Raw genomic sequence first — 11,353 nt, 5'->3', positions numbered from 1 at the left:
AAAGCTCAGGTCAAAAATAGTTTAATTAGTCTGGCACTATTCTTTCCAGTGCTGTCATCAAAAACAGCGTACGTTTATATAAAAAGTGCACAGCATTTAATACAGAAAGTGTGAAGTAGTAATTCTTAATATTTTTAATCCAGAACACACAAAAACCTCATAATTCACTAACTATCATTATTCCCATGTATTTTTGTCCCTTGTATTAGACATAACTGGACATGCCATTGTCCCCTTTTTCCATTCACAGTGCTGCTGGAAAACAGCATTTAAAACAGAATTGAAAGTAATGAGAACCAAGGACAAATAGTATTCATAAAAATATGTTTACAGTTGTAACTATTGTAAACACTGAAAAATGTCATTTTTTTAAAATCAACGCTAAGCAAAACATCTCTGATTACAAAGCAAAACAGAAAGCTGAAAGTTAATTTATTGATGATCTGTGTGGAAGAAAATCTAATGTAATGTTTTTCATTTATTTCTATATAATTCAAAACATTGAATTTTATTTTTAATTATCTAGCTGAAGCAGATGGGAATACTCATGGCTACATGGGAACATTTAAAATACTCTCTGGGACATCATTCACTCCTGCTTTGCAAAACAGATCATCAGCTGATTTCAAAGTCCTTGCCTTTGACGCCGAACAATTGGTAAGAACCTATTGGTCTCTGGTTAATTCAAGAGTATGTGGTAGGTACATTAATTCCCTAACATGACCTGCTGTTGATGGCTTTTTGCTCTCTCCAAAATGAGATATTTGAGGTCCTAAGCCTGGTCAGAACTCAATATATTCCTTATTTGAGAAAATCAGTGAAGTATCAAATAAAAAGTTTGCTTCTGTAGTCTAGATTTGGGAAGGAAAAAATATTTAGTATTAAACCCATGAATGCAGTGTGCAGCTGGGTGTATTTTTAATTACTGTATTGGTTCAAGATTTCTCTTTTCCATATAGATACAAAATGTCTTTCAAGCAAGTGATCTGAAAAACGAATTTGAGAGATGTGAAATTTCCCAGTTCAAGTAGGTGCAGTTTAACTGAACTTTGCAAATAAATGTCAAAAGTCCTCACTTCGTTATTTCTCTCAGGAGCGCTTACCAATACTTTGCTTTTCAAAAGATCCTTGGGAACGTCCTGTAGTATTCCTTTCATGCCTTACGTCTTCCAAGTGCTGCTGTGGAAAGTTTGACACCAATGTGTTTCCATGGGCAAACTTCCTTCTCAGACTCCTGTATGTCCATACTTTGACTAAACCAGTAAGGCTGAGCACAAAGACCAACTCACAAAGCTTCTATATTTTAAAGAATTGCTAAAATCTTCTTTTTCTTTTTTCCTAAGGCTTATTAGTTGTGCTGTGTTTGCAGGGTTGCTGGCCCTTGCCATCTAGAATAAAGTTCAGGTTAGAGATCTGCTGGCATAAGCTGAGATGAATGGAAATACACTCATATGTCCCTACGGACACGGATCCACTTAATTTCTATTCCTTAGGGTGTTAGCAAGTGAGGCTGTCATTTGACTCCAGGTAAAGCTGCACCCTGTGTGTCCTAAAGAGTCCATAAAATAGGTACAGTAAGACATGCTTCATTTATTAAAGCTTGTTTGGCCTCGTTTTTCAATATCTTATGTTGTTGTTGTCCTACTGAAGGCCAGCTGGCAAAAAAGTCCAGTATATGCAGTGAGGTCTGTAGTGTTAATTCCACCTGCACTGTTTTTAATAAGGTCCTGATTCAGCAAAACACATGTAATACTGTTTTTTTCCCATTATTAAACAGTTTCAGAACATGCTTCCATCCCATCCACAACATTATAAACTCAAGGGGTATTATATGCTTTTGTGTTGGGGGGGGTGTTTATTTTTTTTTTTTTTCTACAGGAAATCTGAAGACGGCCGTGAAAGATTCAAGAAGTCAGACATTGGGTAATTGCATATGACAAAGTTTATTTAAAATATGGGCAAGAGACAGTGATGCTATTAATTTAGGAAGTTCTTCTGTGGACAGTGAATAGATGAAAAAATACATCTTAGAGATTGGACAAGGCCCTCTAAAGAGCATATGAAGCTTCAAGACATACCTTTCCTCCAAAAACATCCTTTAGGATTAGAAGAAAAAAAAATGTAATAGTCCTTGGGACTGTCAATTTAGAAAGAAAAATGGGAAAGGTAAGGACAGTGAAGTAGGTAGGAAACTAGCTAGAAAGGAAAGGATATCAGTTTGTGCTGAGCTTGCTTGTGGAAAGCTGCTTAGACTGGGAGGCAGATCTCACATTATCATTAGTAACTTAAGTTTTAAATAAAGAAAGGTCTAATGACACACTGTGATAGGCAAGAACAAAACAGAGGACAAAAAGTTAAGACTCTAGAAGAACTGGAAGACCTTGAGAAATGAATGATATAGTTAGTTGTCTTATAGGTGAGACCACAAAATTAAAGAAAAATGCACATTATATGACAAAGAGATGCAATTCTGTGATTCTGTGATACCAGCTGTTCTTGTGATATGAATGTTTTCTGTAAATACATAAAGTGGATAAATAATCAGAGGAGACAGTTCAGTTGAATGACCGTGCTTGCAAAATTAAAATGGGTATTAGCCAGCCGTGAATACATGTAAGTTGAAAATGGGAAGCAGATTTGAATTAGAGCAATCTTTTGATTGGATTAGTGAGGGCATAAACCTAACTAGCTAGAAAGGTGGAGTATGATCACTTTATGAAGGATTTTATAATATCAAGGGAATGGAGTACACAGTGGTAGGAATAGGTCACTTCCAGGTTTTTCTCCTCGTGAAGGTAGATCCAATCAGCACAATTTGGTTTCTGCACATAGATTGGGACTATTCTCACCAAAATTTGGGCATCAAAGATGGAGACATCTCTGAGCTAGTTGCTAGTGATGGGATTTTAGAGTTTTCTCATCTGGTCAATTTAGATGCCTTTTTTAGGAGATCAGTTATGCCAAAGAACAGCTTATTTCTTTCCATCAACTACAATGGGAATCTAGATATCTGCACTGTAAAGATCTATATTTGGTAAAACCAATTCCACCCCTGTATTTTGACACAAATACCACAGAAATCACAGAAAATCTGATGTCAGCAAATGTTGGATCTGGTTTTTAATACATCAGTAAGGATCTGTCTCCAATTCTGCTTTGAAATAGTACTTGAAATATTACTTTGTCTCAGAAATTATTTTCTAGTTGACTCTTTTCATTTAAAAAGTGTTTACTTTGGGCAATCTCCTTGTTATTTCACCCTTGAAACTCTGCTGAGTCACAAGGATAGCAATAAAAGCTTTTGTTTGCTCAGCATGGCCTAGAGGTTATCAGAAACGTGTAAGAAATTAAAGAGGAGAGTTTTTCCATATATTGCAAACTGCAGACTATGCTCAGCAAAATGGTAGGATTAATCACCCCTTATCAAAAAGCACTGCTGAGTCAGTTGCAATTGGGTAGTATATATGCTTAAGAATAAAAAAAGTTTGCACCTAAATTTAAGTAAATGGAGAAAAACTATCTTTAGCAAGCATCATACTTCGACACTACCTTAATCTAGCTACAAGTATAAAACTTAATAATACTATCTAGAAGGGATGGGAGAGAGCAAACACACAACACTGGATAAAATTCAGGCCACATAGAAGTTAAATGTAGTTTAACCACTGTTTTCAAAATATCTGTGCTTTCAGCCATTATCTCATTTCCTTATGAGAATCCAGGCAGTGACACAGAAGATCCTCACAGATGATGTTTGCTTTATAGAAGTGATCACTTTTTATTATATTTTTGTAACATGAATATATTCTATAATTTTCATAACACTTCAAGGTTCACCATCAATATTTTAGGGGAAGAGCTGTTGAATAACAATAAACCTACTTCTCCTTTAGTTTATTCGAATTCAGCTCCATTGCACCAATTGATAGGAATGTTGGTTTGGTTTTTTTTCCACAGTGAAAATAAGAGTAGATAAAGAAAAAACCCTGTTTCTCCAAGGTTCAAACCTACCTGATAATTAAGAGGTGTTTCTTTATGTGTCATCTTTGCCAGCCAACACTTAAAGATACTCTGACTTTGCAAATGGAACCTGTGTTGGAATGAAATGTTTTCTAGATGATAAGTCATATATCAGATTTACTTCATTAGCTTGTGTAACTAATCACCTTCTCTGTTTTGTATTGCTAGTGTTGTTGTTATCTTCAACCTTTATTTTACCCAGATGGTAACAGTTGAGAAAGTAAAAAATGAGCTGGTTTTGGGTATCAGCGCAAATAAAACTAATCTTACCCAGACTTTGAAAATTGATGTGAACAGCATACAAGTCACAGGTAATGCCAGTAAACATTTTTTCTCTATATAAATCCTTGAGAACTACAGGTAACATGAATGAAAACTTTGGATCCCAAACAGCAAAGGAATTGTTACTTATACTCATGGGTGCCCTCCTTCCCGTTACAGAACTTTCAGTAGCAGCTGAAAGAATTGTTTACAACCTTGTCAACTAGAAAGTATGAGTCAGCATTGTGTATGTTCACTAAGGAGGGAGTAAAGGACAAAGTAGTGATTTCCCAGTGAAAACCACTCAATTTCATCTCTTTTATGTAGCATAACACTTGTAATTTCGTTATCCCTCAAATTAAAGCAATTAAGCCCCAACTGTGGTGTTTCATAAGTAAATGCAATTATCATTTTGTTTTGCTAAAGAATAACGAAAAGGGCTCAGCCTCACAGTGAGTGAAAGCTCACTTATTGAAAAGATGTCATTAAGAACAACAAACTGAATACAGTGTGGCTTCTGGACAAGTACGCCCAGTGAACTGACTTCATATTCCTCTAAAGCCGAGGTGAAGTGTAAATGGAAAAAAAAGGAATGTGGCTTTAAAGAGCAGGTAGTTTTAAATTCTGCAGATATACAAATATAGTGATTTTATGTAAGTACTAGAAAGTTTATCAAATCCTAAATGGAAGTCCGACAAGATCAATGGGAATCCTTGTTTTCACCGCAATAAACTTCAAAACAGACCTTCACGGAGGATGAGGATAAATAGTAATTTGAATCCTTTGAAGTGGAAGTTGATCAGCTGACATTTGAAGACCTGCTGGAGATACTATTAAGTAGCAACTGACTGCTTTAGGAGGAGTGGGACATCTGGTGTGCAATGTCTCTTACTCTATTCTAAAAGGTGCATTTTTTGCTAAGTACTACAGATATTCAAAGGCTAAATTCAGAGTTTTGACATCTTTATTTCTCTTTACTACTTGCACCACATATAAGAAGTTGTTCTAAATAACTGCACATCACTGTGGCAAGTGATTGCTCATTATACTGCAAAAATGCCACCAAAGAAAATCATGAAGAGCTTTTTAAAAGGTTGTATATCTATTGATGAACTTTGAAGTAGTCAAAGTTTTCTTGCTGTGGATCATTAAAATGCCTCTTTTCACATGAGATATCATCTGTCCGTTCCATCAGGAGTGCTTCAATAAAATAACAACTGTAACTAATTAACAATCATAATCATATATGGCACTTTTGCATCCTATATCTCAGTATGTTCTGCAAGAGAAGTCTTATTTCAGAGAGGGAGGGCACTATAACACAGGTGTGACTTGCTTGGAATCACAGTTTTCACAGTGATTAAAAGTAACTGTCTGTCTTGCAAATTATCCCAGGTTAATTTTATTTCATTAATCTGATCTAAATACTGTTCTTTAAGGCACAGGTGCTCTGAAAATCTCCATAGTATAAAAAGCATCAAGACAGAGATTTCCCAGATGAAGACATTTTATATGCAAGACAATGAATAGGGATTGAGGATTGAAAGGGATTAACATAGACCTTTCCTCTTTAGGAAGATCATAGAGTTTGGGAAAGGCTGGGAACAGGGTGAAATGGTCAAAAGGAGGGAAGTGGGACACTGATCAGATTCAAAGAGAAATAGTCACAGCTGATTTTTTTTTTTTTAATCTTTATTTCTCTGAGCTGTATAAAACTAGATACTGTGCTATAAAAGGAGTTTATAATGAGCTTGCTTTCTTCCAGTAGCTGCAGAAAATCTTACTACGATGATGCCTTTAACTTCGTCAGGTCAGTATCTTTCATAAAACAGAAGCTATTTTTTGTTACCAATACAACATGAAGAAACACAAGACTTGCTGTTCAGCTGGTGTAACTTAGTAAAGCTGCCTTGGCTGTAGTTAGGACTTGACTGTCAGGATCCATTCAGTGATAGTTAGCCACCCGTCATCGTTTCTGACCATTTGAGAAGGCAGTGACCTGAAGTCTATACAAAAGCTCTAAGAGCTTAATCAGTGGGTAAAACCACTAATTGAGTTGTCCATCAACCAGCTGAGTCACAGGCTGACATTTCACAGATTTAGGCAGGTAGATGAGGCTGGGGAGTCCTACTCTCATGCCATGGTTACTGATATATGGAGCAATGTTGATTGATAGACTTTCCTTCCACTATCACTGGAAGTTTTATGATGATAGGGTATGAAGCAGACACAACTCCCTTGGTCTCACAAATTCACTGAGTACAAACCTGCCAAAAGTCAGTGAGACAGCTGAATAATACAGTAGGTGCTTTGTAGCACTAGGTGCAGGTAGAGTTGTCGTATACAAACTGCATACAAATTATCACATACAAATTCTCCAGGGCAGGGTACCAGACTAGAAGCTTCGTGCAATTTATGTGAGCTAAAGAAATGCACCTATGAATATAGGAGCCAAGTATTTATTGATAGTCTAATTACAGGCATAACAATGAAAGAGTTATTATTAGTCTAGTTACAGGCCTACTAATGTGTATATTCCAAAGTGTACAATTACTACAGCTTATTCCCAATGATACAGTTAAAACTGCTAACATACAAACTTTCTCCTATCTATCCCTTCCTCTGGCATGCTATCTCAATGCTCCCCTGAGTTCTAAGTTCAATTCTGCTAATCATTCTCAAGAAGAAATTGGGAGGTGCCAGAGGAAGGGGGAAGGGAGTTGGGAGTTGTCAGCACCCCAGGCTAGAATAGGAATAATGTTCCTGGTGTGGATTCCTTCCCCCTTGGTCTTAGGTCTGCTTGGGGTCATTTTTGTGTGTTTGCTAACACTGTCTGCTTCCTCGCTCTTTCTGTTTCAGTCCAAATCCCACGATATACCCAAGTTTTACCATATGTGGTATGTCTACATCTGCTGGATGCTTGGGTTTTGGCTCTGTTGACCCTAAAACCATCCTTATCCACCTCACATGTTACTTTAGTGAGATCACACAGTAACTGATCATTTGCGATTTGGGCTTATACCACTGATGCCTCTGTCGCTGTCCTGTGCTTTTCCTTTCATGGCTTTTGCTGTCAATGTGTGCGTGCACTTTTGGGAGTGCCTGTAACCATCCCTATTTTTTTCAACAGTCTTCAAGACGTAGCTTCCTGATAATTGTTTTATTAGGACTGCTTGCTCATGCATGCATCCATGTTTTAGGTCTTTGAATGTTCCATTCCTTCCAAAATAGTGATCCTTTAGAAAATATATAGACAGATATGTAGGTAGATACATATGTATATAACACTTTGGAAACTACTGTGAAGCTATGAATGAAGCTTCCTTCTCTGAATGTAGCTGTGTGAGAACAATCTGTCCAACTGCACCCTCTCTGCACCTTCTGCTGGGCTTTCCTCTCTCTCTGCCAGAGGAACCGTGTCCTTAAATTTGCTGACATAGAATGCTCCGTAATCCATTTAATACAAAATGGCCTACCTGAGTTTAATAGTGCGTGCTAAATCAGCATGTTTTGATAGAAAATTGTTAGGAAGTCCTCATGCAAGTTTGTGCACTAGTAGGTCTGGGAGAGCAGGAACATGTAGCAAAAGTAACTCTGTGATAGCCGATGATCAGCAACTTTTGCCAGCAAAACTGATAGATGACAAACTATAGAGAAGGCCTTACTACACCTCACACTTTATTCCTCCTGGCCCTTCATCTTATAAACTAAGGGACAGGATCTATTAACTGTAGCGACATGGGGATCTTTTTCAGCTGAGGGTATCATCATCCTACTCACATATTTGAGTCTTAATGTAGAAAGTAAAAATAGTAAACAGGTATGCTAATGCAAATTCAAAGAGGGAAAAAAAGTCTGTTTGGGAGCTGGAAATGCCAGGGGTATCCTCAGTGATTGTTATTAAAAGCATCGCTAAGTGGAAGTTGTGTTGGAGCAATCACAAATAAGCATTCCATTTTTCTGGAATGTTGTGCAGTTTACTATCACTAATACAAATCTACTTATGTACCTAGGCATTTGTTCATGTGTAAATAGGTATACACACAGGTAGTATGTATGCCTGTATGTAAATATAGAAATACTAGATAGGTTTGAGGCTCCTCTCCTCGCACTGCGATAACTGATTTGTTGAGAAATGTTATTTATAAGAAAATGTACATATACATTTTAGTACTAATATTAAAGTTGTTGTAACTTGTCTTGTTTCAACAGATCCCGTGAGCCTAATTACAAGCTCCCTGACAACTTCAGGTCAGAACTTTTACATACCAGGGGAAGACAAGAAAGCATTGTTGTTATTTTAATGGGGAAAAAAAAATCCAAAAGTCTTTTGAAGTTATTGAAAAGCATGTGACTAGAGGTAAAAGAATGAGATTTAAAATACACTTGGGTTCCACATTATTTTTCTTATGTTTATTGTGACATTTGACCTTCAGGATTGAGCCACTCAAGCTGGCGCTACCCTATCATTACCTCAGCTGAGGTTTGGGGATACAGCAAGTAATGCAGATGTAAGAGCAGACTAGCTGCTGCTTAGTTCTGCCCAGGCAACTGCAGAGGTGCTCCCAGAGAGCAAGAAGTAAAGTTCTGACCTTGGGTTGTGTTTGCCCAGGTTCAGGACAACTCACCACAAGCAAGTCCTCAACAACTGCAGGTAGGTAACTACGTATGGGGAGAAGCAGGGAGGTTATATGAAACAGTCTGAGATCTTAGAATTACACTGTTTGCGTACCGCCTCTTCGAGCGTCGTTCAATTCTTGCATTCCATTCCTACAAATACACAATATGCAGGTTTACCTTTGATTTGACTAAGGAGACCTCTTCAAAGAGAAGGGACTTTGAAGACTGTACATTCTACAAAAATGGTATATGTGTTGTGTATATTGATGTATATATTGACACTCATACTGACTATGCATTTTTGTTTCCTATTATTTCTTGGAGCTTTTTGAAAAGAAAAAACTGTTAGCAAACTCTCACATGACTTCCAATGGACAGAAAGCCAAAGCTGTCTGAATCTTTGAAATCCTCCCCTAGCCTTATTAAATGGTGAAATATATATGACATTTATAAGCACTTTCAAATGGGTCTAATGTACTTACTGCCATTTTTTAGTTGAGTATAGCAATTACATTGCAATTTAGGGTAATTTGCTGTTTTAAAAAAAAAAGTCAAAATGTTTTACTAGGAAATGTTAATTTCTTTCTATCCAGTAGGTGGCAATGCTGTTTAGTTTTCTGAGTTGAAGACTAAAACTAGACTTGATCATGTCGTATGTAAACATGTTTTCTTGCATATTGGGCTTGTGCAAAACATATTCCTAGGTTATTGGCTGGGTTATTGTTCTGGGTCTAGAATGCACAGTTTTGTCTCTGCTCATCTGTGGCAATTCGTTCATTGGCACTGTATCACCGCCAACACTTGACTAAAGTATGTTTGGTTTGCTTCAGTTACCAATTGGATGCAAAATGGCAGCTCTTTCACTTTACACTGTCTGCATTGCTAACACTGAAAGTGTTTTGTAAAGCACTTTGAAATGCTGCAATACATCCAAAGCAATTTCAGTCTTTGTCACTTATACTGATATCATACAGTACAATATCATACAGTACAATATCATACAAGCATTTACTTAATCTGATTACAGAACTAACAGTTTTATGAAAAAATAAATCAAGCAATAATGGTTAGAGGCTGCAAGATCAGTGTTAAAAATTAATGTTTTTCCTTCTTGCATAAGAAACCTTGAACTTTCCAGTAAGCATTTACTGAAATAAAGAAAAGGAACTATGTGAATAGTGCTAGGTGAATAGTTTCCATAGAATTTAACGCAATTTTCAAGAATTTTGAAATTAGTAGTTACCCAAAGCTTATTTTAGCTGCATGTTTTTGTTCGCTTTAATAGGACCTACTTGAATTCTACAGATGTCTAAGACCAAAACCATCTAAAGAGTAAAAGAGCATGTTTGCGGCGGATGAACTTTTATGCTCTAGGAAAAAAATATTAGTGAGATTCCACAATTTTAAGGATCTGCCCGTGTATTCTTTTTGCAGAAATTTGCTCTTAACTTATAAATTTAATTTGCAAATCTGAAAAGAATAGGGTTTCTGATATTCCTGGTATTTCAAAATCCTGTCTTAAAGGCTTTCATTTTCAAGATATGCTGGTTAAAAAAATGAGATTCTTTAGGATGATGAAGTGCAACATTGTGATGTGTTGAAGTTGAAGAAATTAAATTAAATTGTATTCAACTAAAACCAGAGATTTTTCACTGTTATTTAAACCAAAGTACAGTTTTCTCATGTTATTCAAGCGTAAGAAATTGGAAAATGTCATTTATTATATTGCATAGAATAGTTTATTTGGGTAGAGGAAGGAAATGGGAATTCATGGAAATTTTCTTCCAGCCCTACTTCAAGCTTAGTTTCAAAAAATATGTCACTTCTGAGAACTTCCTCCATTCTGTGCCAAATTTATCTTTTTAATATGTGATATTTCATTCCAGGCTTCTAAAAATGCAGTTTTGTAAAACACAATAGAGTGGTTGATTTGATTTGTGCTAGAGTAACCAGAGGTAAGTCAATTTTCCTTTGTAGTGAAAGTGCATTACTGCTGTGCTGTTATTGCTGTTGTCCTTATTATTTCAGCTGAGTGTTTGCCACCTGCTGAACTTTGTGATGATGGTATAACCTGCATTAGAAAAGATTTGTTTTGTGATGGAGTGTTGGACTGCCCGGATGGTTCAGATGAATCTGAAAAAAGATGTGGTAAGAATGTAAACCCCTGTAAATAAGTCTTTTTAAACATACTTAAACCTGTCAGTAGTTTGTAAATAGTTTATAGACAATAAACAAAAAACTGCACAGTGAAGTCCAAATCAATTCTACTAAAAATAATAACCAGAATGATTGTTATAATCTTTAGCTTGTAAATGAAAACAATTTTCTTTAAAATTCTCATTAATGAAGAATATGTTTAATAAATAATGAAGAAATATTACAATCTGGCTATATTAATATAAAATAATATGGAAATTATTTTACTATATAAATGTTAATAATATAAATAAAT

At 36.1% G+C, this 11,353-nt stretch overlaps 1 protein-coding gene across 1 annotated transcript in view; it reads left to right on the top strand.

Annotated features, from left to right (window-relative positions):
- The window catches only part of TMPRSS15 (transmembrane protease, serine 15), a 59,108-nt gene that overhangs the window by 2,221 nt on the left and 45,534 nt on the right, over positions 1-11,353 (top strand). The window contains exons 2-9 of the mRNA XM_019473033.1: positions 527-657; positions 960-1,027; positions 1,879-1,923; positions 4,189-4,331; positions 6,047-6,091; positions 8,494-8,532; positions 8,900-8,935; positions 10,930-11,049. Coding sequence (XP_019328578.1) covers positions 527-657; positions 960-1,027; positions 1,879-1,923; positions 4,189-4,331; positions 6,047-6,091; positions 8,494-8,532; positions 8,900-8,935; positions 10,930-11,049 — 627 coding nt within the window. The remainder of the gene's footprint in view (positions 1-526; positions 658-959; positions 1,028-1,878; positions 1,924-4,188; positions 4,332-6,046; positions 6,092-8,493; positions 8,533-8,899; positions 8,936-10,929; positions 11,050-11,353) is intronic.

The sequence above is a fragment of the Aptenodytes forsteri genome, unplaced genomic scaffold (genome assembly GCF_000699145.1).
Source record: "Aptenodytes forsteri isolate BGI_AS27 unplaced genomic scaffold, ASM69914v1 Scaffold2, whole genome shotgun sequence".
NCBI classification, from domain to species: Eukaryota; Metazoa; Chordata; class Aves; order Sphenisciformes; family Spheniscidae; genus Aptenodytes; species Aptenodytes forsteri.
Note: the sequence above shows the minus strand (reverse complement) of the source record. Positions and strands in the feature narration are given on the sequence as shown.